This window comes from Symphalangus syndactylus, chromosome 20 (genome assembly GCF_028878055.3).
Source record: "Symphalangus syndactylus isolate Jambi chromosome 20, NHGRI_mSymSyn1-v2.1_pri, whole genome shotgun sequence".
Taxonomy (NCBI): domain Eukaryota; kingdom Metazoa; phylum Chordata; class Mammalia; order Primates; family Hylobatidae; genus Symphalangus; species Symphalangus syndactylus.
In genome coordinates, this window is record NC_072442.2 from 58,762,425 (window position 1) to 58,790,008 (window position 27,584).

Genomic DNA, 27,584 nt, shown 5'->3' on the forward strand with positions numbered 1-27,584 from the left:
GGCTATAGTCTGTAGCCTCCTGATCTATTTCGTTGTTGTTGCTGTTTTTAGTTTATAAGAACTCTTTGTATACCATAATAGGAAAATCATGGGCTATCTACTCCAGTCAATGGATGAATGTGACCAAACCCTTAATAACTATAACTTTATTAAATGTTTTTAACACAAGAATATTTGGTTTGCTTAAATAATTCCTGTCAAAATGCAATACCTACAAGTGTCGAGTACAGTTACATATTGATACCATAAAGTTAAAATTCAAGTTTAAGGCCAGTTGCAGTGGCTCATGCCTGTAATCCCAGCACTTTGTGAGGCTGAGGCAGGTGGATCACCTGAGGTCAGTAGTTCAAGACCAGCCTGCCCAATGTGGCAAAACACCGTCTTTATTAAAAATACAAAAATTAGCCAGGCTTGGTGGCGGATGCCTGTAATCCCAGCTACTTGGGAGGCTGAGGCAGGAGAATCTCTTGAATCCAGGAGGCAGAGGTTGCAGTGAGCCAAGATCGTACCACTGCACTCCAGCCTGGGCGACAGGGTAAGACTCCATCTCAAAAAAAAATTCAAGTTGAATAATGTAACACTACAGTGAGTTTCAGTGTTGCAGTGATAAAACGGGCCTTGCTTTTGTTTCTAATTTGTTTCCATCTGAAATCTAGACTCAATCACTTGGCATTTAAGGCCTCTGAAATCTAATTCCAGCTTCTCTTTCCTCTGTTATCCTGCCAGTCCCTGGTACTGAAGCCACACCAAGCTATTTGCCGTTCTGCAACCAGGCCCTGCAGTCTCCACTTTTCCTCCTTTGCCCCCGGCTATTGCTGTAACCTGAAATATTCTGCCTTCAATCTTTACCTGCTGACTCCTAGTCAAAATCTTTTTTCCCAAGCCTTATGAAAGTTCTGTCTTTTCTCTCTCTGTCTCTCTCTCTTTAGAGCTAGTATAGCTTTTTAAAATAAACATTTTTCAGTGAAGACAAAATACAGAAAACTCAATAACTTTTGTAAACTAAAAATAAAATCCTAAACTCCCCAATCCCCACACTGCCCCACCCCAGCCACTGACTGAACAGATACCCTTTTGGACAAAGAAACCCCCAAAACACCTTAAAGCAGAGTTCCCAGCCTTGACGGAATAGGTGGTCAGACATGCCTCATTATACCCCCTCTCTTTTGTGGTTTAGACACAACTGATCAGCATTAATGTTAAAATAGAGATCATAAGATTGACAGAAACAGACTCAGTGGCAATAAGATATCAAATTATAAACAGGACCTAAGGCCATGCACCCCTCCACCCTATGGCTGGGTGCAGTGGCTCACGCCTGTAATCCCAGCACTTTGGGACGCCAAGGCAGGTGGGTCACCTGAGGTCAGGAATTGGAGACTAGCCTGGCCAACATGGTGAAACCCCGTCTCTACTAAGAATACAAAAATTAGCCAGGCGTGATGGTGGGTGCTTATAATCCCAGCTACTCTGGAGGCTGAGGCAGGAGAATAGCTTGAATCCAGGAGGTGGAGGTTGCAGTGAGCCGAGATCGTGCCATTGCACTCCAGAGCAAGACTCTGCCGTCTCAAAATAAATAAATAAAATAAACTATGCACTGCCACAAGGTTTTTCTTTTTCTCTGGCAGCTAAACAAGCACTTATCTCGAGATAAGCAATATGAAAACAACTGCAACCTGTCCAGTTCATAGGCACTTACCAACTGAAGCCCTGTTCAACCCGCCATAAAAACAGTTTTGATTGGACAACAGACTGATTCCAGTAATGTTCTCCTGGTAAGAAGACCACTCACCATGGACTACCTCTGGCCAGTTTACTGAGGCTTCCCACTTCACGTGCCTTCATGTCCTGAAAAGGCCTTTTGACATATAGTACCTTAAATGTTAAAAGGCCTTTTAACATTTATTAAATGTTTTGACATTTAGTACATTTCAATGTTAGGTCTCCATCCCAAGGTGAACATGTGTCGTATATTTCATCAATGTTTGTTCAATACACATGTGTCAGGGCCACACACGAGTATTCATAGCTTCTCCAATAACCTGTTGAATATGTATGTTTGTTTATTTATTTATTTATTTATTTATTTATTTATTTATTTATTGAGACAGAGTCTCGTTCTGTCCCCCAGGCGGGAGTGCAGTGGCGTGACCTCAGCTCACTGCAACCTCTGCCTCCCAAGTTCAAGTGATTCTCCTCCCTCAGCCTCTCAAGTGGCTGGGATTACAGGCACCTACCACCATGCCCAGCTAATTTTTGTATTTTTAGTATAGCTGGGATTTCACCATGTTGGACCAGGATGGTCTCGAACTCCTGACCTCAGGTGATCTACCTGCCTTGGCCTCCCAAAGTGTTGGGATTACAGGTGTGAACCGCCACATCCGGCCTGAATATGTATGTTTAGACAATCACTTCAACATAAAGCTCCTACCCCAACTCCTCCTCCTTTGAAGTGCCTGTCTCTGGCCTTGGCCTGAGGCACGCTTCTCAGCCTGTAGGACGGCCACCTTACAGGACACAACCCTTTAAAAGAAATAAGTCTCTCCTCTCCTTTTCTAAATTTGTAGATCTTGTGATTTTTTTGTTTGTTTGTTTTAAGTAAACACACCAGTTTAACTATAGCCCAAATCAAGAAGTAGAACATGAGCACACCCAGAGGTCTCCCGTGCTCCTTCTCCCAGTCTCTATCTCCTGAAAGGTTGTCGCTGTTCTGACTTTTATTCCCGTAAATTCAATTCCCTCCTTTTAGAACTTTATATGAATGGAACAATACAATCTGTACTCTTTTGTATCTGGCTTTTCGGGTTAACATTATATGTTTGTGAGATCCATCCACGTTCTTGTATACAGCAGTAGTTCATTCTTTTTAATTATTGCAGAGGAATTAAATTGTATGAATATGATATACCACAATTGATTTGTCCTTTCCACTTTTGATGAAGATTTTGGTTGTTTCTAATATTTAGTTATGAGAAATAATGCAGCCAGGCGTGGTGGCTCACACCTGTAATCTCAGCACTTTGGGAGGCTGAGGTGGGCAGATCACCTGAAGTCAAGAGTTTGAGACCAGCTTGGCCAACATGGCGAAACCCCGTCTTTACTAAAACTACAAAAATTAGCCAGGCAAGGTGGTGGGCACCTGTAATCTCAGCTACTCGGGAAGCTGAGACAGGAGAATCACTTGAACCTGAGAGGCGGAGGTTGCAGTGAGCCGAGATCGAGCCACTGCACTCCAGCCTGGGTGACAGGGTGAGACTTTGTCTCAAAAAAAAAAAAATGCTATTAGAAATAATCCTATGTATATATATTTCTGTTGCATATAGGATATAGCATTGGAGGATACATCAAAAGTCTTTAGGATATAGCTGGGTCAGTGTACTAGCAAGCCTGTAGTCCCAGCTACTCGAGAGGCTGAAGCGGGAGGATTGCTTGAGCCCAGGAGTTGGAGGCCAGCCTGCCCAACATAGTGAGATCCCATCTCTAAAATTTAAGAAAATAAAAATCTTTAGACTTTTTTAGACATTCAGATTTTAGACATTCTAAATGTATTCATAATTTATTCTAAGAAAAAAGTTAAAGAGCTAAAAGATTTAGCGCTGCAGATGTTCTTAGTAGCATTTTAAAATAAATGCAAATTATACTAAATTCTCAATAACAGGGCATTATCTAAATTAATTATGGCATATATCTGCAATATAATATTAATATGTTAAAATTATGGCATGGAGTATATTATTTATTTTATTTTATTATTATATTTATCGCTAAGGAAAGATTTACATGGCATACTGTTAGGTGAAAAAAAAGTCTGGTTATAAGAGAATATATACAGCATGAGTGGACTTTTATTTAAAAAAACTATTTGTATGTAAGCGTATATTCAAGCAGGTCACACCAAAAGTTTACAGTGATTTGTTTGAAAAATGTAATGATGGCTGATTTTTCTTTCAGTTTTACTGTATTTTCCCAGTTTTCTAAACTCTTCTTCATAAGCATGGCTATGGAATTATCCCTGTATTCTCAGTCCATAGCATATTATTTTGCATAGAGGTTATATATAAATGTATATTTGATTGCATGAAAGAATATACATTATCATAAAGCCACCAAGGTAAAAACAATTTGATCATATGGGGTCATTCTAAAAGGTAAAGAAAATTAGTAATTGCCATGGAAGACACTGGCATATAATTTACCATAAATTATTTGTGCTTGGAACTCTACAGCCACAACATGAATTCAGTTGCAGAGTTCTTTTTTTTTTTTTTTTTTTGAGACGGAGTCTCGCTCTGTCGCCCAGGCTGGAGTGCAGTGGCGCAACGTCGGCTCACTGCAAGCTTCGCCTCCCGGGTTCACGCCATTCTCCTGCCTCAGCCTCTCCGAGTAGCTGGGACTACAGGCGCCCGCCACCACGCCCGGCTAATTTTTTGTATTTTTTAGTAGAGACGGGGTTTCACCGTGGTCTCGATCTCCTGACCTCGTGATCCGCCCGCCTCGGCCTCCCAAAGTGCTGGGATTACAAGCGTGAGCCACCGCGCCCGGCCCTTTTTTTTTTTTTTTTTTTTTTTGAGATGGAGTCTCCCTCTGTCGCCCAGGCTGGAGTGCAGCAGTGCGATATCGGCTCACTGCAGACTCCGCCTCCGGGTTCAAGCGATTCTCCTGCCTCAGCCTCTTGAGTAGCTGGGATTACAGGCGCGCGCCACCACGTCAGGCTAATTTTTGTATTTTTAGTAGAGATGAGGTTTCACCATGTTGACCAGACTGGTCTCGAACTCCTGACCTCAGGTGATCCGCCCGCCTCGGCCTCCCAAAGTGCTGGGATTACAGGCATGAGCCACTACTCCCGGCCTCAGTTGCAGAGTTCTATGTGTGTGGTTCTGCATTGGCTCAACAAGTGACGCTTTGCAACCCCACTGTAGGCTGCTCAATTGTTTCTCAATGATCTTGTAACCAACTCTCAAGATATCTGATATCCGAAGTGTATAAAGCACTCACTTTCTATCGGAGACTGTTAAAAGTAAAACCAAGAGTCAAGAGCTAAGTCCTAGAGTATGCTTCAAACTTTAGACAGTGATTATTCTGCATCCACATTCTTAAAGCTTTCAGGCATCACAACACACATTTTTGAAAAGTTTTGCTTCTCCTAAAATCTAATTCATTGTTTTCTCATCCCTCAAAAAACCAAAACCCCTCAAAACGAACAATAAAACCCCACAGCTTTTTCTTCCCAGAATCTTCAAAACAATAGGCAGTCACAAATAAGATTTCAGCGGAGCGGCCCAGTTCCTTTTTCTCTCTGCTTTAGCTCCCCCTGGCGTCCCCTTCCCCTTCTGTCCTGGTCTGAAATCCTCATCATTTAGAAACCTTCCTTAGGATTAGAGGACCAAGAACATTCCCTCAGGGGGTTGCTCAAGCACACGTTCCCTCCCAGCCCTTTCTCACTGGTACGCCAGTGGGGATTTTAGCAGATTTCCTAGCTAGTCCCAGGGGCCGACACAGACAGCAACCTTCTATGTGGTTACGAAGAAGCCTAGGGGTTTGCGAGCGGCGTGGGGTTCAGAGCCAGGAAGGGCTGACCTAGTGGGAGAAGGGTTACAACCACCCGTACTTATCCAGCCCGCCTGGGGAGGAGGCATTTGGTCCCTTTTAGGTGCTGCCGCTTGTCCGAGCTGGTAAAAACCATCCCACTCCCTGAGGCTTGGATCGAGGAAGTGACTCTCCAAGGCCTTGGGGCAGGTCAGGCTGTGCGGGTCCTCCTGTGCGTGTCCCTGGCCAGGGCTCCTGCCGTTGTCCCACACTGCCTTTCAGGTGTCCCCGGTGTCTCACTATTCCTGTTTGCACTACACGGTCCCCCGAGTTCCTAAACCAGCCAGCCCAAAGATGCTGGAGGCCTCACCATTGAAGCCGATCACGGCGTCAAGTTCCAGCTCCGCCACTTGGGCCTCCGGCGAAATTTTGTTATCCATCCTCGGGAGGTTCTGATTACTCTGCTCTCCGCCCCAGTGGGTGCAGCGTCTTTTGGTCGTTATGGTAACGGACGAGCGCATGCGCGCCAGCTCCACGCCCGCGCAGAAACCCAGCCTGCCGAGTTCGAGTTCATTAGGATTCTTGGAAATGAAGGGGTATGGGGACTGGAAGAGAGATGGAGTGGGACTCTTCTTTTTTTGTGTGCTATTTCTCTGGAAATTTAGGGGATGGCACTAAATGCGCAAAACTAATTCCTCCATCCCCTCGTGTAGATTCTGTGACTTCTTAGTAACTCTAAAATCAAGCACCGAATGAATGACATTTAAAAAATATGTAATCAAGCGTACAGGACTGATGGGAAGGCTGCTATAAAAATATATATATAATTGATACTTCTTTGGGCCCCTGTTTGAAGCAGCGTGAAAAAAATTTTAAAGATTTTTTAAAAAAGCGTTATTGAGGTATAATTTACATATCATAAAGTTAACTTAGATTGTAGTGAGTTTACGCAGCGTGCAAGTCTCACCGCAATCTAGTGTTTTGTTTATTGTTTTGTTTTTGAAGCAGGATAAATTTTTAAGTAACTGCCACAGAGAGGTCTTGCATGGCTCCCACCTTCCTGGGAAAATGCTTAGTTTCTATTTAACAATTTTAACTGAGCTCAGCAGTTCGCGTCTCTTGGTGGGAGTAGATTGCTCCAGTCTACTGTCCCCAGGGGAGCACTTTCCTTTCTCTGATTATAGTTCTTAGGCCCTAGCTACTCACTTTGCAAACTCCAGGCTCCGGTCGCGCACGGGACGAACTGCGGGGAGTGAGCCGCGCGGGCCGCCGTAGTCAGCTGCTAAGAGCAGGAAGAGTTCGAGCGGCGGGCGGAGTCTGCAGGATGGCACCGGACCCGTGGTGAGTCCCGGGTGAGGGCGGCAGTGCGTGGAGGGACCTTCGGGGAGGCCAGGCTTCCGGGGAGCAGGCGATCACTTCGCATTGCCGCTGGAGGCCTTTCGGGATGAGGGGAGGGGCAGCGAGACCTTTCCTTTACTGAGGGGGCTCAGCCACATCCCGCCACACTTGGTCCTTTCAAGGGTGGCCCGGGAAGGAGACCAGGTGGTCCGCTGGAGAGCTGAGGACTTGAGCCAAATCTCTGAATATTCCTCTAGCTTTTCTGGGCTGCATCTCGTTGCGGGGATTTCCCGCCCATCCTGGTTGTGGAGCTGGCCGGTGCGGGCTTCCCTGGACTCTTATAAAAGTGAAGTCGAAATAACGTTTTTGCAGCATGTCAGTCCATGCCGGTAAACCCCCTTATTTCACAGGTGGAGAAACCGAGGTTCAGAATCCATGGCCACCAGCCAGTTAGTAACCAGCTGGGGCTAAGACCTAGATCTTGGGGGCCCTTCCAGATCCAGGAACCTGGGAGGGAAATTGTGCACTTGTTTATAAGGCATTTTGCACTTTCTTGAGTTAATATCATGAAGTCTTTTCCTTTAGCAGTAGCTTCTGCAGTAAAACAATAGCTGATAAGGGTCATTTATTTAGCAGTTAATTCCAAGGACTGCATGATGAAAGATGCAACTTTTGATCCCAAGGAACATATTGTTTGATCCCAAGGAACATATTGTTATTGAACATAGACTTGACCTTTCTGCTTAATAATTAAAAACATATTTCAGCTCTATAACGTTCTTGTTGGAATATATGTCTTATGTTGTTATTTCTAATATAGTTTATAATTGTTTAAGTTGCCCACATCCTGGATATTAGAAGAATGGATTCCAAGAACAAAGTTGAGTTACCTGGAATCTAGGTTATTTGGGCCAATTATTTAATTTAGCATTGACTTTTTTAAACCTAATTTTAGGCCGGATGCAGTGGTGGCTCACGCCTGTAATTCCAGTACTTTGGGAGGCTGCAGATCACCTGAGGTCGGGAGTTTGAGACCAGCCTGACCAACATGGAGAAACCCCGTCTCTACTAAAAATACAAAATTAGGCGGGCATGGTGGTGCATGCCTATAATCCCAGCTACTTGGGAGACTGAGGCAGGAGAATCGCTTGAACCCGGGAGGTGTAGGTTGTGGTGAGCCGAGATCGTGCCATTGCACTCCAGCCTGGGCAACACGAGCGGAACTCCGTCTCAAAAAAAAAATAAAAAAACCCCAAATCCCTAATTTTAACAGTTATATACACCCCTTGATAGAGAATATTCAATTTAGAGAATATTGAAAATTTGCAAAGAGGAAAATAAATAGCATCTTGAACTCTATAATTTGGAAATAGCCATTAATGATTTTTTTTACAATGAATTTGTTATTTTAATCTATATTATATATATATATAATATAAACAGCATTTCTCTATGTCATTGGACATGCTTTGAAAATATAACTTTCTTTTTTTCTTTTTTTTTTTTTTTGAGACGGAGTCTTGCTCTGTCACCCAGGCTGGAGTGCAATGGCACAATCTTGGCTCACTGCAACCTCCACCTCCTGGGCTTAAGCAACTCTCCTGCCTCAGCCTCTGGAGTAGCTGGGACTACAGGCGCACGCCGCCATGCCCAGCTAATTTTTTGTATTTTAGTAGAGACAGGGTTTTACCGTGTTGCCCAGGCTGGTCTTGAACTCCTGAGCTCAGGCAATCTGCCCGCCTTGGCCTCCCAAAGCGCTGGGATTACAGGTGTGAGCCACCGTACCCAGCCTCATAATTGTCTCATGTTGCATAATAATGCATCACTTGAATGACCATAATTTATTTTTCTCCTCATATTAGTTTTTTGTTTTTTTGATGTTTTGTTCTGTTTTATCATTGCAAAGGCAGTCCCTTTGTTCCATCTCTTATTTCCTTGGGCTCCCTGTCTAGAAGTAGGAATTAGAACTGTTGAAAGTGAAGTATTTATGCTTTTTTTTGTTATTCTCAATTAGTTTGACTAAGTGGCTTTCTCATTAGACTGTTGAAAGTGAAATAGAACTATTGGGCTCAAGGGTATGAACATTTTTAAGGCCCTTGATACCATGAACCCCAAAGTATCTGAGACAGGTCTCAGTCAACTTAGAACGTTTATTTTGCCAAGGTTAAGAATGCACCTGTGACACAGCCTCAGGAGGTTCTGAAGACCTGTGCCCAAGGTGTTGGGGGACAGCTTGCTTTTATACAATTTAGGGAGAATAATACATGAATTAACACATGTAAGATTTATGATGGCTCAATCCAGGAGGGCGGGACACCTCGAAGTTGGGTGGGGGGCTTCCAGGTCATAAGTAGATTGAAAAATTTTCTGATTGGCAATTGGTTGAGTTATTATCAATAGAAAGGAATGTCTGGGTTATGATAAGGGGTAGTGGAGACCAAGATTTTATCATGCAAATGAAGCCTCTGGGTAGCAGGCTTTAGAGAGAATAGATTGTAAGTGTTTCTTATCAGACTTAAGGTCTGTATTGATGTCAATGCTGGTTGGCTTTTCCTGAATTCCAAAAAGGAGGAGAGGATATGTAATGAGGCATGTCTGATCCCCTCTTCCCATCATGGCCTGAACCACTGTTTCAGGTTAACTTTGGAATGCCCTTGCCTGAGGGGAGGGGTCCATTCAGCTGGTTGTGGGGGCAGGGGGTGGGAGAGGATGGGGATGGGCTTAGAATTTTATTTTGGTTTACAATACATATTCCTAAGTTGCCCTCCACCTTCTGGAACCTAAATCCCTCAGTTTACAAATCAAGTAGGAAATAAAGGTCAAAGATAAGGGACAGGCCCCCAGTTATCTATTGAGATCGGTGGAAGCTATCACTGGACTCCAAGCTTCTTCCACAGTTACTGTTGATAAAGCATTTAGACTTTTTCTGTTACACTTCATTAGTTTGACGAAGTGGCTTTCTCATTGGACTATTGAGAGTGAAACAGTGAGAGATTCAGCTGTGCTCCCAAAGCACAAAATGGGTCACTGGTTAGGGGGATAGAAAGGAGTATGGGAAGGGACTTTAAAAACCTATAAAAGGCCAGGTGCGGTGGCTCATGCCTGTAATCCTAGCACTTTGGGAGGCTGAGGCAGGCAGATCACAAGGTCAAGAGTTTGAGACCAGCCTGACCAACATGGTGAAACCCCGTCTCTACTAAAAATGCAAAAATTAGCTGGGCATGGTGGTGCGCGCCTGTAATCCTAGCTACTCAGGAGGCTGAGGCAGAAGAATCACTTGAACCTGGGAGGTGGAGGTTGCAGTGAGCCGAGATCGCACCACTGCACTTCAGCCTGGGCGACAGAGCGAGACTCCATGTCAAAAAAAGACAAACAAACAAAAACAGCCTATAAAAACAGATTCAACTACAGCTTTACCTTTGTGTTGCTAAAATCATAGGTCATTGGCACCTCCCTCAGTGTCTGGCAATGGAATATAGCAGTTACTATTTTAATGGCCTATCAAAGCAAGTGGTAGGCTCGCTGTTTAACAGAAGGAGCACACGATCACTGTCTCTGAACTGGTTCTTTGCTAATGTTAATTAGCTTTACCGCCAGGGTAACTAATTTGTTGATGATGTACCATTTCCAGAAAAATTACAGTTAAACCTTAATAGTTTTATATCCTGATTGGACTTTTTATGTTGGTAGCATGGTCTTCTTTTTGTTGAATTGCTTTTTAAAAACTTTATTTTGGAAAGTAAAAGATACACAAACTAGAATAGTATAATGGGCCCCTTTCATACTCATCACCCAATTTCTGTGATTGTCAATATTCTGCCATTCTTGTTTCATCTCTACCCTCCACACCTGTTTTTTTTTTTTTTTTTTTTTTTGAGACGGAGTCTTGCTCCGTCACCCAGGCTGGAGTGCAGTGGCATGATCTCGGCTCACCACAATCTCTGCCTCCTGAGTTCAAGTGATTCTCCTATCTCAGCCTCCCGAGTAGCTGGGATTACAAGCACCCGCCACCATGCCCAGCTAATTTTTGTATTTTTAGTAGAGATGGGGTTTTGCCATGTTGGCCAGGCTGGTCTTGAACTCCTGACCTCAGGTGATGCGCCCATCTTGGCCTCCCAAAGTGCTGGGATTACAGGCGTGAGCCACCACGCCCATGCCCAGCCCAGATTACTTTTTTTTTTTTTTTGAGACGAAGTGTCGCTCTTGTCCCCCAGGCTGGAGTGCGATGGCGCGATCTTGGCTCACTGCAACCTCTGCCTCCCGGGTTCAAGCGATTCTCCTGCCTCAGCCACCCCCCACCCCCGCTGCCAGATTACTTTTTCTAAACTAGTAATTCAGGCACCTGTGTGCTTGATATTGTAATGAGGTTGTCTATTACCCCAGGCCAAGGGTGCCCGGACTTTGCCGCAGATTGGAATCACTTGGAGAACTTTCAAAGCTCCCCACACACACCCAGGACAGACCCCATACCAGTTCAATCAGAATGCTGAGGTTGGGACCAGGCATTGTTATTTTTTTAAAGATTCCCCAGTGATTCCAACTTGTTTCACAACTACTGCTCTTTAGGGCTGAAATAAAAACACAAGGACTGGAGTCAGGACACCTGGGAGTTGTGCTAGCTGTGTGCATTTCTCATAACCTCTTTAGGGCCACTCTCTGTGTGTAAAAGTGTCCTCTATGGCTCTAAAATTCTCCTTTAAGTCTAACCTTGTTAGACTGGTGTTCAAGGCTCTGCAGAAACTAGCTTCTACTCATCTGTACCATTTTATACTTACCAGGCTTCCAGGGCCACCACACAGCCAAACGTGCTGGGCACATTTCCTTCCATTCATCTTTGCTCGCCCTGTCTTTCACTAAGTCTAGAATGTGCTCCTCCCTCCTGTCTGAATAAGAGACCTGCTTTAACCTCATGGTTATCCAGATGTAACCTCATGGACCCTCTCCATCTGAGTGCCTTGGCCAACAGTAATCTCTCCCACCTCTGAACTCTAGACGTACTTACCACTTAGATCCCACATTTGGCAGGAGGCAAAACTTACCATATGTGGTTGATTTTTATATGTATGGTCTGGACCCCAGAGCCAGACCTAGGCTCCTCTTTTCATGATAATATGGAGGAAAAAAAGGTGAAATGTGGCAAAGTTGGGACCAGGACCCAATTTTCCTTATTAGCCTCCTATTTTCTTAATTCTGTGTTTTCTTGTATCACTGCTATTTTTCCATACACACACAAATACATGAATATATATATGAATGATACACATATGACATATATGAATATATAGTATATATGGAAATAAACGATAGGTATGTGATATATATGAATATATGTATCATTGATATATATATGTGAATGTGTATGATATATATATGATGTATACATGAATGGTGCTGCTTTAGAGTATAGTGGTTAGTGGTTCAGGATCCTGTCTCAGGATTCTTATGAAGTTTACAATGTAAAGCTCTTAGTATAGGACCTGGCTTAGGTCAGGTACTCATCTGTTACTATTGCTGTAATTACTCTAGTAAGATTCCTAAGGGAATTGATGGGCGCATTTTCCTTCACTTAAAAAAACACTTGCCGGGCGCGGTGGCTCACGCTTGTAATCTCAGCACTTTGGGAGGCCGAGGCGGGTGGATCACGAGGTCAGGAGATCGAGACCACGGTGAAACCCTGTCTCTACTAAAAATACAAAAAATTAGCCAGGCAGTGGTGGTGGCGCGTGTAGTCCCAGCTACTCTGGAGGCTGAGGCAGGAGAATGGCGTGAACCCGGGAGGTGGAGCTTGCAGTGAGCCGAGATCGCGCCACGGCACTCCAGCCTGGGTGACAGAGCGAGACTCCGTCTCAAAAAAATAAAATAAAAAAAACAAAAACAACAAAAAAAAAACACTTATCAAGTTCCCTCAGTGTTCAAATGATATTTGGGAATTGAAAGGTCTTAAAAAATATATTGTTTACTCAAGCAAAAATTAGGTTATTAGGGGCAACAAGAGTTTCCGATATTTTGTAATGGACTAGTCCTGGAAGATAACGCTGGTCATGTTAGTCCACAGAGTCTCTGCTTTTTAGGAGCAGACTGCCTGATAGGAGACATGAAATGTGTATGCATGCTTAAGTATTTTCGGTTTTTTGGTTTGTTTTTTTGAGACGGAGTCTCACACTGTCACCGGGCTGGAGTGCAATGGTGCCATCTCTGTGCACTGCAACAACCACCTCCCAGGTTCAAGTGATTCTGCTGTCTCAGCCTCCCAAGTAGCTGGGATTACAGGGGTCCGCCACCATGCCCAGCTAATTTTTTTGTATTTTTAGTTGAGATGGGGTTTCACTATGTTGGCCAGGCTCGAACTTCTGACCTCATGATCCACCCGCCTTGGGCTCCCAAAGTGCTGGGGTTACAGGTGTGAGCCACCACTCCCGGTCTGCTTAAGTATTTTCTATATGATAGGAAGTAAAAATGCTCTGACAGAAGCAAAACATAAGGGGCTATTGGGAGTTCACTGTGCACCCTTCAAAGCCTCCAACGCTGCTGAATGACAACTAGAAACTTATTAAATGTTTTGAGAGAATTCTGACAAGCTCAGATGTCAGGTGAGTGTGTGGCCTTTGTCCCCAGAGCATTTGGCTTTAGGCTAGACAGTACTTGCTGTTCCTGCACCCTAGAGCCGCCCCCAGGCATCTGCGAGGCCAGCTTCTTCACCTCGCCTGGGTGTCACCTGATCCTAAGTAGCAGCTCCTCATCACTCTCTGTCCCTTTATCCTGCTGCATTTTTCTTCTTAGCACCTATCAACACCTGACATACTATGTATGTATTTGTTTTATGACTTTCTTTCCCTAAAATATGAGCTCCTTGAAAGAGGGACTGTGTTCATTCTGTTCACTGCCATCTTCTCCAGTGCCCAGAACAGTGCCCAGTGCAGCGGAGACCCCCACATGCTTTCTCATTGGTAGAACAGCACAGTTGTTAAGAGCCCCGGCTCTGGGGCCAGACAGCCTTGGTTTGCAGCTGGCAGAACCACTTGGGCAAGTAATTCTAACTCTTTGTGCCTCCTTTTCTTATGTGTGAGTTGGAGATGGTAATGGTACCCACTTCACAGTGTTCCTGTTTAGATTAAGTGAGTTACTACTAACGAAGCCTTCACAATAGTGCCTGCCACATGGCAAATAACGCTCAGTCCATGTTGCTTTTACTGGTCATGTTATTATTCTTCCCTTCTGTTTGAATTCTTTGGCTAGAATGAAAATGTCAAACTTAGACAATGCAAAAATTTCTTTTAAAGAACCTTAAGGCCAGGCGTGGGGGCTCACACCTATAATCCCAGCACTTTGGGAGGCCAAGGGGGCAGATCATGAGGTCAGGAGATCGAGACCATCTTGGTAACATGGTGTAACCCTGTCTCTACTAAAAGTACAAAAAATTAACCGGGCGTGGTGGCGGGCGCCTGTAGTCCCAGTTACTCGGGAGACTGAGGCAGGAGAATGGCACGAACCTGGGAGGTGGAGCTTGCAGTGAGCCGAGATTGCGCCACTGCACTCCAGCCTGGGCGACAGAGCGAGACTCTGTCTCAAAAAAAAAAAAAAAAAGAAAAAAAACAAGAACCTTAAACATTTTCTCTTTCTACGACTTTGGTGCAGGTTCTCCACATACGATTCTACTTGTCAAATTGCCCAAGAAATTGCTGAGAAAATTCAACAACGAAATCAGTATGAAAGAAAAGGTGAAAAGGCACCGAAGGTAATACCAGGAAGGAATTAGTACCCAATGATTTGTTTGAGTTTTGAGGTCTGAAAACCCTCCTATCTTTCTTTGAGGCTCTCTGTGCGCATGTGTGTATGATGATCTGTCTGCTTACATATGTTGAATTGACGTTAACAGCCAACCAGTTAGTAGTTATTTAATCATTGAGACTAAATGAAGCATAACACATTTAAGTTCTCCTGTTTTACTTTAAATATTTCTAGCAATTTTATAGTCTAGTTCAAGGGTTATAAACTTTCTCCAGATAATAAATCTTTTAGTCTTTGCAGGCCAAGAGACAATGTCTTCAAGTCTTTGAGTTTCTATTCTCACCCCAAGGATAGTTATAGTTTTTACATTTTATATTAAAAATGTAAAAACAGGCCAGGCGTGGTGACTCACACCTGTAATCCCAGCACTTTGGGAGGCTGAGGTGGGCAGATGGCTTGAGGTCAGGAATTCGAGACCAGCCTGGGCAACATGGGGAAACCCCATCTCTACTAAAAATATAAAACTTAGCCAGGCATGGTGGTGCACACCTGTAGTCCCAGCTACTCGGGAGAGTGAGGCAGAAGAATTGCTTGAACCCGGGAGGTGGAGGCTGCAGCGAGCTGAGATCGCGCCACTGCACTCCAGCCTGGGCAATAGAGTGAGACCCTGTCTCAAAAAAGAAAAAAATGTAAAAACCATATTTAGTTATGGGCTGTATAAAAATGGTGGGATTTGGCTAGGAAATAGATTTTTGTGAAATCACAAGTTTATACCTGTGATTATGATTAAAAATACAAGCCTTTGATTCAAATCTAACACCACACCTTTCTTCCTTATTTTACGCATTCCAAATTTGTATTTTCTTTCTCACACTGAGAATCCTAGTTTCCAAAAGCATCAGTATGTTTTTACTCATTTGGTCTATTTTACAGTTTACAGAAAATGGTTTCAAAATTACTATAAGGTACCACGACAAACACTAAGTTCAAAATTTGAGTCTTTTTAGGTTTAGACTAATCTACTAAGAATACTGAGGTTATTATGTTCCAAAGTTATTAGAATTATTTTTTTTAAGAGTTTAACTTTCAAGTTCAGGGGTACATATGCGGGTTTGTCGTATAGGTAAGCTTGTGTTACGGGGGTTTGTTGTACGCATTATTTTGTCATCCAGGTATTAAGCATAGCACTTACTATTTTTCCTGATCCTCTTCCTCCTTCCAACTTTCTCCCTCTGCTAGGCCCCAGTGTGTGTCATTTCCCTCTATGTATCCATATGTTCTCACCATTTAGCTCTCTCTTATATCAACAGAGTGAACAAACAACCTACAGAATGTGAGAACATGCAGTATTTGGTTTTCTGTTCCTGCATTAGTTTGCTAAGGATAATGGCCTTCTGCTCCATTCATGTTCCTGCAAAGGACATGATCTTGATCTTTTATATGGCGACATAATATTCCATGGTGTATATGTACCACATTTTCTCTATCTGCTCTACCATTGATGGGCATTAGGTTGATTCTGTGTCTTTGGTTATTGTGAATAGTGCTGCAGTGAACATACACATGCATGTGTCTCTTTTTTTCTCCTTTTTTTTTTTGGAGATGGAGTTTTGCTCTTGTTGCCCAGGCTGGAGTGCAGTGGTGCAATCTCGGCTCACTGCATCCTCTGCCTCCCAGGTTCAAGCGATTCTCCTGCCCCAGCCTCCCGAGTAGCTGGGATCACAAGCGCCTGCCACCACGCCTGGCTGATTTTTGTATTTTTAGTAGAGATGGGGTTTCGCCATGTTGGCCAGGCTTGTCTCAAACACCTGACCTCAGGTGATCCACCCACCTCGGCCTCCCAAAGTGCTGGGATTACAGGCATGAGCCACTGCACCCAGCCACTGTGGCCTAGGCAGGTGGATCACCTGATGTCAGGAGTTTGGGACCAGCCTGGCCAACATGGTGAAACCCGGTCTCTACTAAAAATACAAAAAAATTAGCCGGGTGTGGTGGCGAGCACCTGTAATCCCAGCTACTCGGGAGGCCGAGCCAGAAGAATCACTTGAACTCAGGAGGCAGAGGTTACAGCAAGCTGAGATTGTGCCACTGCACTCAAGCCGACAAGAGTGAAACTCCGTCTCAATAAATGAATGAATGAATGACAGAACTCTTTTGTATCTTGGTCTTTTCACTTAATAATATAGAAACCTCTACATTTTATTTCATATTCCTTGTTCTTCTTTAGGGCTGTGTGGGTACTCTATTGCATAGATGTAACATTCTTTATTTAACCCGTCTCCTAAGGAAAGGCAATTAAATTGCTTCCAGTCTTGAGTTGTTGTGAATAATGCCGCAGTAAATAACCTTGTCCTTTAAAAAAATTATGTGCATAGGTGTCTTTTAAAGGTGAGTTCTCAGAACCAGGGCATATGTAATTTTTTTTTAACCTGTTGTGAAATCCCCCCTCAAAGGGATTGTCACCCTTGCCACCCCACCAGCAATGTGTGAGTGCTTCTGTTTCTTCACAACCTGGCCAACAGAGGGTGTGTGAATCTTCTGAATTTTTGTTAACCTCATAAGTGAGAAATGGTATTTCAGTGTCGTTTTAAATTTGTATTTCTCATATAATGAGTCAAGTGGAGTGTGTTTTCGTATGCTTAAGCGCCATATATATGTATATATGTGTGTGTGTATATATATATATATTTTTTTTTTTTTTTTTTTTTCTGTGAACTATCTTGTCTTTTGCCCATTTTTCTACCGGATTATTAGCCTTTTTTAGTCTTGATCTTTTAAGAGCTCCTCACGTATTAGGGAGATTAGCTCCTCGTGATAAATTGCAGTTATTTCCTTTCCTTTATCATCTGACATTTGACTTGCTTGTAGTAGTTTTGTCATGTGAAAGTTTTTTTTTTTTTTTTTTTTTTTGAGACGGAGTCTTGCTCTGTCGCCCAGGCTGGAGTGCAGTGGCCTATCTCGGCTTGCTTCAAGCCCCGCCTCCCGGGTTCACGCCATTCTCCTGCCTCAGCCTCCTGAGTAGCTGGGACTACAGGCGCCTGCCACCACACCCGGCTTTTTATGTATTTATAATTTTTTGTATTTTTAGTAGAGATGGGGTTTCACTGTGTTAGCGAGGATGGTCTTGATCTCCTGACCTCATGATCTGCCTGCCTCAACCTCCCAAAGTGCTGGGATTACAGGCGTGAGCCACGGCACCCAGCCGAAAGTTTTTTGTTTTTGTTTTTTTTAAATGAAGTTGGCTGTCAATCTTTAATTGCTTCCATATATTTAGTCATATCTAAGTTTTTGCTGTTTCCAGGTTATAAAAAATTTATTCCTGCTTTCTTCTAGTAAACATATGGTTTCATCTTTTACATGAAGGGCTATTATCTGTTTAACTAGTGTCATCTTCTTGGACGGTTAGATTCTTTCTAATTACAAATGATTTTTAAGTATAGCCAAATTGTTGCCCATGTTGAAATAAATTCTTCAATGTAGACTTTCTACATTGGGTTAAGCCTTTTGAACACATATATTGCAGAAGAACATTTCTACACCAATTTTGATTATCTTTTAAAAAATCTCTACTAGGTAAAAATACTATGTTACAGCAGTTTAATATGCATTTTTTATTATGTCTTGAACATCTTTTCTTTTTTTTTTGGCCAGATGGAGTTTTGCTTTTGTTGCCCAGGCTGGAGTGCAATGGCACAATCTTGGCTCACTGCAACCTCGGAGCCTCCCAGGTTCAAACGATTCTCCTGCCTCAGCCTCCCAAGTAGCTGGAATTATAGGCACCCGCCATCATGCCTGGCTAATTTTTGTATTTTTAGTAGAGACAGGGTTTCACCGTGTTGGCCAGGCTGGTCTCAAACTCCTGGCCTCAAGAGATCCTCCTGCCTTGGCCTCCCAAAGTGCTGGGATTACAAGCATGACCCACCGTGCCCAGCCTTGTTTCTTAATTTCAAAGTTTTCTTTTTATATATGTTAATTATATTAAGCTTTGATCTGGTGTATTTAGCATAAATACTTTCTATATTAACTTGATTTTGTAAGTGACATTGTAAAACATGTACTGGTTTTTAAATTTTATTTGAAATTATCAGCATGTTTATTGGTGATCTTTTCTAACGGGGGAGGAGATATCATGCTTAAAAAGGCCTTTTACATGCAGAGGTTGTATAAATCCTTAATTATGTAAATTTTCCTTAAGCTTTTTTTTTTGTTATTTTGTTTTGTTTGTGTGTGTAAATCTTTGAAATACTTGGTGTTTACTTTGGTGTGTCGTAGCTATCTAATTTTATTTTTTCCCCATTTGCTAAATTATGAATTTCTTTCCCTCATATGAAATAGTTCATATATAATACACTGGGTTTTTATACAGCTACATTATTTCTGGGCCGTTTGTCTGTTATATTGCACTACTGAAGCTGTTGGTAATTGCCAGCGTCAGCTATTGTAGTTTTTTTATAATCACTTTATATCTGATTAAGGCCCCTATGAACATTATACATATTCATGGTTTTTATTTTCCTTCATTTATCCTTCTGTCAGAGTAATTTTGTAAAACTTCATTTAAAAAAAAAACCAAACTGTGCTGTGCCTTAATTATCACCTCTTTTGCAATAAAAGAATTCCAAATGGAATTTCAAGTAGACATGTATGTTTATAGATTTAAATTGAGGAAAACTTACATTTTCACAATATTGAGCGTTTCCTTTTGTTTCTTCAGCAGTATTTATTGCACAGTTACTATGTGCCAGGCACTGTGCTAGGCATTTTTTAGATTTTGTTGGTATTGTTAATGAAGTTTTAAAATAACAATTTAAAAAACTCTCCTTAGGTATTACTTAAATTTAGGAATGCCCTTGATTTTTTTTCACTTTATGACTAATGACCATACTGAATTCTTCTACGTTTTTTTTTTTTTTTTTTTGAGACGGAGTCTTGCTCTGTCGCCCAGGCTGGAATGCAGTGGCACCATCTTGGCTCACTGCAACCTCCCCTTCCTGGGTTCAAGCCATTCTCCTGCCTCAGCCTCCCCAGTAACTGGGATTACAGGTGCGCACCACCACGCCCAGCTAATTTTTGTATTTTTAGTGGAGACGGGGTTTCACCATGTGGGCCAGGCTGGTTTCCAACTCCTGACCTCGTGATCCTCCCACCTTGGCCTCCCAAAGTGCTGTGATGACAGGCGTGAGCCACCACGCCCGGCCGCTCTTTTCTCTTTGAGTGTAGAGAGATCTGCTTTCCTTGGTGTTTCCCCACAAAATTGTAGGTGGTTCTTCCTTGGTTCCCAGAGGTATGGGGATAGTTCAGGTTAGACTTTTCTTGGCTGCTGGTGCCTTGGAGGGCTGCTGGATGTGTACAGTCTGGGCCAGTCTCTGGCACACTGGCTGGTTTTCCTTGGTGTGATTCTGCAAATCCAAGGAAGGAGTCCGCTTGAGTCATATAATTGCTGCTTTTGACAAGGTAGCAAAGGAAACCTGTGGTATTCTGTCTTTTTAACGTATCTCTGATTTCATCCGTGGTTGAATATGTTTTAACTTACACAGGCAGTTTTTTCACATTTCCAAATTCCTGAGAGGCGCTCTTCTCGCCCTCTTCTCTCTCCATCCTTTAATGTAACAGGTTAGAGTCACAGACAAAAATTTCCTCTAGGATGATTGGAGAGAATTCACATACTCCTGGGAAAAGAGTCATATGTGGTTAACATTCCTCTTGCATAAAAAGAACACATTGCTGTAAAACGTTTCATTGGGTTGTAAATTTTACCAGTTGTTTAGAGAGCCCGGTGGGGATGGTAATGGGACTCCACGCTTTGTCTTTGAAGCCTGGTTGAGAGAACTGTGGGTTTTTGCTCTCAAATGAAGACTTGGGGAACACAATTTCTTTCATGGTTCCAAGGTAGATAAATAGGATCAATGGGGTAGAAGCTCAGGCGACAGGATTCAGCTAATGGTGAGAGCACACTGACAGTTTCTAGTCAGTATCAGTGTTCCAGTCTGGCTTGGCTCACCACTTGGCCAGGTTGTGGTGCGGGTACAATCTGTAGGTGGGCGGCTGGGCCAGGGCACCACTGAGCTTCCTTCCAGCCCTGAGTTTGTCATGAGGGGCTGAGTATCTATCTCTTCCAGCCCTTGCTTGGTTGAATCGTAGCCCGTGAAGTAGTGTTTACGTGATGTAATTTCGTGGATTCTACACTCTGGACTAGAATACTTAGGATGTGTTCTTTTCTTTTCAGCTTACCGTGACAATCAGAGCTTTGTTGCAGAACCTGAAGGAAAAGATCGCCCTTTTGAAGGACTTATTGCTAAGAGCTGTGTCAACACATCAGATGTATCCATGTAAACATTTCCACCTCTTTCCTAGAGTGGGAGGAAAAGCAGTCGTATTTTAAGAAAGGAAGGAATCTGGGCCACCCAGATTTTCCCACAGCTTGAGGAAGACCTGGTTTCCAAAATATTGCCTGTAATCTTGATTTTTATTTTAAGTGTCTGTTACATGTTTTACAGTGAATATGCTGGCAAAGCAAGACCTACCGAGGGAATTAACTGATTTGGGTATAACCTGTACAGTTCAGGAAGCTAATGTTTTCTGTCAGTGCGGTATTTACGGAGCTCCACACTGCCCTCTGTCTAGACCACCTTGACCATGGCTAACTACTGCTCCAACAGGAAAACTTCCATGATCATCCTAAGCTGTGTTTCCACTTCTGGGAGTTTCCAGAGTTTTTAATGATCCATTTATTTTCGGAGTGGCCAATACCAGTAGAAACCATACATCTCTCCTCTCACAACTGCCCCGTGTTTATGTAGTTGAGATGTGGCTTGTTTGCCTTATTTTTCCTCCAGAGGCACAGACACTGCCTCTAGTATGGGAGTTTGAGGGGAAGGGGTGGGGTGGGACTTCCTTGAAGCAAGTTATGCCATCATCTTAACCTCCTACCATGTGTTAAAATATATATATATATTACATATATTATATATATATATTTTTTAGAAATTCATAATCTGGGCCAGGTGCAATGGTTCACGCCTATAATCCCAGCACTTTGGGAGGCCGAGCACTTGAGGCCAGGAGTTCGAGACCAGCCTGGTCAACATGGTGAAACCCCATCTCTACTGAAAATATAAAAATTAGCTGGGTGTGGTGGCGCACGCCTGTACTCCCAGCTACTCAGGAGGTTGAGGCAGGAGAATCACTTGAACCTGGGAGGCGGAGGTTGCAGTGAGCCGAGATTGTGCCACAGCACTCCAGCTTGGGCAACAGAGTGTGACCCTGTCTCAAATAATAAAAAAAGAGAAATTCATAATCTGATCAATTTAGGAAAATATACATGACTTGTTACCTACACTAACCTTTACACCCAAGTGTATATTGGTTTGAAAACTTACCTCAAACTGGTCTCTCATCATTTCTCTAAATTGTCAGTAGTTCATGCCAAAGACCCAATTTTTGGTATTTCAGGAAATGGATACTGCCAGATTTTAAATATAGGGAAATACAGGAATACAGCTTTTTAGATAAAACAATGGAAAGTGTTCTAAAAAATATTTTTCCCCATTGTAACCCCTTTATATCACCAGGAAAGTTGGCTTAGTTGCATGATTTTCTAGATATTCAATTACTGATCCACTAAGCCTTCAAATAAAAGTTTAATTTCAAACAATTAGAGCCTTATTTTTAACACAAGTGGAATATTCTGAGATACTTTACCTTCCATCTGCTGTAATTTGTTACAGCACAGTTGGTCTATCATATAAAGGGTTTTTATTTTACCCAAATCAACAAGTCCTAATATACTCATTGCGCCATTGCACCCAGCTGATTTTTTTTTTTTTTTTTTTTTTTGAGACAGAGTCTTGCTCTGTCGCCCAGGCTGGAGTGCAATGGCACGATCTCGGCTCACTGCAAGCTCCGCCTCCCAGGTTCATGCCATTCTCCTGCCTCCACCTCCCACGTAGCTGGGACTATAGGCGCCTGCCACCTTGCCCGGCTAATTTTTTGTATTTTTAGTAGTTTCAGATGGGCAGGACTGTTTCCTCTGCTTTCGGTACTAAGCACTGGGAAGTCTACACATGGGAAGGTGTGTAAATTCATGTTAGTGTTACTTAAAGCACATATATTAGAAAGGTAACTACATATTGTTTCATGGTATAATATGCATTTGCTTCCATTAAGGTAACATTATTAGTCACCTTATTTATGTGCTAAACCTATAGGGCAAGAAAAATATACAAATTAAGAGCTTTTACTTTTTTCTATTAATAATTTCTGCTAGTTATTACAGAGTACTAAGCATACCACAGTTATAATTGACTTTGTTCTAAATGCTTACAGTCTGACCATCTGTTGAAATCTCACAGATTTTTGGTTTTGTGGTCGTCTCAGAATTACTTCCCAAATTATTGAATTAAGCAGTAAGCATCAAAAACACTGAACAAGAGTTATTTAAAACATTACAAAAATATTTCGGGGCCTTAATGTGGATAATTTAGAATTTACTAGGAGACATCAAAAATTCAGCTGGAATACAACAACTTTAAAATTCTATTTATTTTTTCAAATAATTGATCTATTTCTACTGTAACAACTGCAGCCAATACTAGGGATGGCATTTAGCTAATTCACCCCATGAGGGCGCTCATAAACCTGTTTGTTTTCAGGGAGGCCAACTTTTTTTTTTTTTTTTGAGATGGAGTCTTGCTCTGTCGCCCAGACTGAAGTGCAGTGGCGCAATCTCAGCTCACTGCAACCTCCCGGATTCAAGCGATTTTCCTGCCTCAACCTCCTGAGTAGCTGGGATTACAGGCGCGCGCCACTGCGCCCGGATAATTTTTGTATTTTTAGTAGAGACAGGGTTTCACTATGTTGGCCAGGCTGGTCCTGAACTCCTGACCTCAGGTGATCCACCCGCTTCAGCCTCCCAAAGTGCTGGGATTACAGGCGTGAGCCACTGTGCCTGGCCATGGAGGCCACTTTTGATGTAAGGGAAAGGAGGTAGCTTATATATTATGAAGGCCTCTTTTTAATTCTCCTTCTATTCCTCCCATCTTCCCTTCCCCTAACCTCCTTCTTCTTCCCAAACATTCAAAATAATTCTCTAGCAGTTATCCTCCAGATTTAAGATAGATAGCAATCTATGAGTCCTAATAATCTCATATTATAGATTTTTTTGGTGTTTCCTTCTCTTCTTTACAGAAAAAGATATAGGCCAAGTTAAACTTTACACCGAAAGTCACTGATGAAGGTGGAGAGAGAACCCAGAATTCCAGCAGAGGAGGTTTTTTTGTTTTTGTTTTGTTTTTTATTTTTCTAGATGAGTCTCGCTCTGTCACCCAGACGAGTTCAGTGGCACAATCTCGGCTCACTGCAAACTCCATTTCCCGAGTTCAAGCGATTCTCCTGCCTCAGCCTCCCGAGTAGCTGGGATTACAGGCATGTGCCACCATGCCCAGCTAATTTTTATATTTTTAGTAGAGACGGGGTTTCATCATGTTGTCCAGGTTGGTCTCGAACTCCCAACCTCAGGTGATCCACCCTCCTCGGCCTCTCAAAGTGCTGAGATTACAGGCATGAGCCACTGTGCCCAGCCCCAGCAGAGGAGTTTTCTACTCTGAGGAGCAGATTATTGGAGAGCTTTAGTCATTACCCAGGACCCCACAACTAGGAAATGGAGGAGCCAGGTTCAAACACAGGCTGTATGGCCCCAATGTGAATTGTTTAAAAGCTGAATTATACTTTAGTGGAAATAATACAGTCAGCTGCCACCTGGCATGTCTTCAACTAGAATTCTTTATTAATTGTTGTGTTACTGGACAGCCAAGGCAAATCTTGTTTATAATACAAAACTTCAAGAACCATCTTAACCATCAGAAGATTAAACAGTGTTCGTTGTGGTTTATTAGGTGTACTTTATGATGTTGAGAAAAATGTTCATAAATCACCAATGGAGTGACTTTTTAATCCTTTTTTTGAGGCATAATTAATGTTTGGTGACTTTTTTAATGTGAATATTTGAATACCACATTTCCTTACTGTGCTGGGTAGTTGAGAGTTTATGATACTTAATAAATTGATGCCTTTCTACATTTGTGAACTTGTCCAAAGAACACTAGGAGTTGCCAGAAAGATAAGTCCTATGCAAATGCTTTCTAAACAATGAAATTCATGGAATTAAGGCATGAGATGTTATGCTGTCTCCTGAAAAAGTATTTTTCTCCTGGCAAGAAGAAAAGTCAGGTTAAAATGGAAGTTCTGTGCTTTTGAATCCATTAGTATGCAATTAATAAACCGAAGTCTTGCAGTCAGAGAGTTTAAATTGCTGAAAGACCTTAACATCTGTTCACAGTGTTTCTTTGAGATAGAAACTATAATTGCCTCACCAGCTGAGAAGAGGTGTATGCTATGGAAGGCTGCATATGAAATTCCAGAGAGTACTAAAGATACTTAGTACCATCTTCTTAGAGTTGGCTTCACGTGAAACTTATTCTTTTGTTGGCATTTCACAGGAGGCAGCACCTTTACTTATTTTAAAGAGAATAAAGAAAATCTCTTTACAGAGGGGTTTGATGTCAAAAAGTACTTTGGTGTCTTGGGAGAAGGCCTTTGGAAATAAGTTTTAAAAATCTATAAATAAATTTTCTCATCCCAGGCACTTTGGGAGGCCGAGGCGGGCGGATCACGAGGTCAAGAGATCGAGACCATCCTGGCTAACACGCTGAAACCCAGTCTCTACTAAAAATACAAAAAAAATTAGCCGGGCGTGGTGGCAGGCGCCTGTAGTCCCAGCTATTCGGGAGGCTGAGGCAGGAGAATGGCGTGAACCCAGGAGGCGGAGCTTGCAGTGAGCCAAGATAGCGCCACTTCACTCCAGCCTGGGCGAAAGAGCGAGACTCTTTCTCAAAAAAAAAAAAAAAAAAGAAAAATCTATAAATAAATTTTCTCAACTCTATTTTTTGGAAAAACAAAGATAGGTAAGTAGATAGATAAGTGCATAGACAGACGTGGTGATTACTACCTAACAAACCCCAGTGGATGTGGCTGTGGAGAGGCTGTCTGAACAGATTTTACAGGTATCCCCTGGTAGCTCCAGTGGAGGTGAAGTGGTTTTCAAACACTGTCCCTGTCTATCAGTTTTCACTGATACTTGGTAACATGAGAAAAATAAGAAGAAGATAGTGTTTGTGTAGCAGAAGTTTTTTGATTTATAAGAACTTTTTTTGACTTTTTAAAGACAGGATCTCACTGTGTTGCCTAGGATGGAGGGCAGTGGCAAAATCCTAGCTCAGCGCAGCCTCCAATTCCTGGGCTCAAGTGATCCTCCTGCCTCAGCCTCCCAAGTAGCTAGGACTCCAGGTGTATGCCACCATGCCCAGCTAATTTTTTTGTAGAGATGGAGTCTCGCCATGTTTCCCAGGCTGGTCTCGAACTTCTAGTCTCAAGCGATCCTCCACCTTGGCCTGCAAAATGTTGGGATTAGTGGTGTGAGCCACCATGCCAAGCCTGTTTTCTGATTTATACAGAACCGTTACACGGTTCTTTCTAGTTTTTGGTGTTAAAATCTCCTTGCTTTTTCACCATGATAGTAAAAGTAGATAGTTTTGTTTCTTTTTTTTTTTCTTGAACATCCATACCTGGCAAAATGTATAATTGGTAATTCTATATAAGTTACACCCCTCCTAGTTTTTTTGGACATATTACTGGTCCATGAAACCTGAATGTCTAGATGCCATTGGTAATAGTGGGAACAACATTGGCTTTGAAAGCAGACAGAACTGAGATTGAAGACCAGCTCTGCCACTTACCAAGGCCAAACAGCAGTTTAGCCTTTCTGGACCTTAGTTTCATTATCTGTAATGTAGGAATAATCATACTTTGCCAGGTTATCGTGCAAGTTGAAGAAAATCTTTTCAAAGCCCTTCACAGGACTTGCCCCCCATAATGGTGGCTGTTGAATAAAAGGTGGTTACCAACACCCTTGGGGAAGTTACTTAACCTCTTTGTGCCTCATTTGTGGAATGGGATGCTAGAAGTCCACCTGGCATAAAGGATTGTTGTGTAAGGATGAGATTATATGCATACAAGGTGCTTCACATATACTAAGTCCTCCTTGAGGATTAGCTGCTATTGATTATTTTATCATTATTTTAAAGATTTCAGCCACCATTGAGAATTTACAGGTCATCCTTTCTTTGTGGAGTTTTTAATCATGCATGATGGTTATATCAAAACTCACAAACAATGATGGTATTAAAATAGTACTTGCAAAATGTGATCAGAGCTTTGAGGAAGGTAAGGACTTGGCCTGGTACATCATAAATATTTATTAGAGTTTGTTGACTTAAGAAAGCCAGAAAAGTCTTTTGACCTCTAAAACCTTAAACTGTTCCCTGGCAGTTCTTCTTTTTTGGCATGGAGAAGTAATTATCTGCAAACTTCTTCCTTCGCCAGAGCAGTTTGTTCACAAAATAAGGCTTACCTAAATTCGATTTTTTTCGAGACGGAGTTTCACTCTTTGTTGCCTGGTCTGGAGCACAATGGTGCGATCTCAGCTTACTGCAACCACTGCCTCCCAGGTTCAAGCGATTCTCCTACCTCAGCCTCCCAAGTAGCTGGGATTACAGGTGTGCACCACCACGCCTGGCTAATTTTTGTGTTTTTGGTAGAGACGGGGTTTTGCCATGTTGGCCAGGCTGGTCTCAAATTCCTGACCTCAGGTGATTTGCCCACCTCAGTCTCCCAAAGTGCTGGGATTACAGGTGTGAGCCACCGCACCCGGCCTAAATTCTTAAGCCTTATACCAAATATACGAGAAAATCCAGGAGCTGGAGTGGGATTGGGTGACCTGTGGATCTAGTTGCATATTCACCCTGCTCCATCTGTGGTTCAAATGCTTACCAGATTACAGCAGAGAAGCTGGGTTTATGCATGCTGGTAGTCGGTATCAGTAATATGAAATCAGGATCCAGTTTTATTTACAACCTTACATATCCATGAATTGGCTA

The 27,584-nt window shown here is 42.5% G+C and overlaps 2 protein-coding genes across 8 annotated transcripts in view; one reads left to right on the plus strand and one right to left on the minus strand.

The window, feature by feature from the left end:
* The window catches only part of CFAP52 (cilia and flagella associated protein 52), a 66,342-nt gene extending 59,514 nt beyond the window's left edge, over positions 1 to 6,828 (minus strand). For 2 of the 4 annotated variants that reach the window (XM_055256011.2, XM_055256014.2), the window contains exon 1: positions 5,897 to 6,030. In XM_055256011.2, coding sequence (XP_055111986.2) covers positions 5,897 to 5,966 — 70 coding nt within the window. In that variant the 5' untranslated portion in view covers positions 5,967 to 6,030. Of the gene's footprint in view, positions 1 to 5,896; positions 6,082 to 6,732 lie in introns of those variants that run through there. The other 2 variants (XM_055256009.2, XM_055256015.2) reach the window with 2 other exon arrangements.
* The window catches only part of STX8 (syntaxin 8), a 308,325-nt gene continuing 287,471 nt past the window's right edge, over positions 6,731 to 27,584 (plus strand). For 3 of the 4 annotated variants that reach the window (XM_055256018.2, XM_055256019.2, XM_063629485.1), the window contains exons 1-3: positions 6,732 to 6,867; positions 14,500 to 14,599; positions 20,819 to 20,913. In XM_055256018.2, coding sequence (XP_055111993.2) covers positions 6,851 to 6,867; positions 14,500 to 14,599; positions 20,819 to 20,913 — 212 coding nt within the window. In that variant the 5' untranslated portion in view covers positions 6,732 to 6,850. Of the gene's footprint in view, positions 6,868 to 14,499; positions 14,600 to 20,818; positions 20,914 to 27,584 lie in introns of all 4 variants that reach the window. The other variant, XM_063629484.1, reaches the window with a different exon arrangement.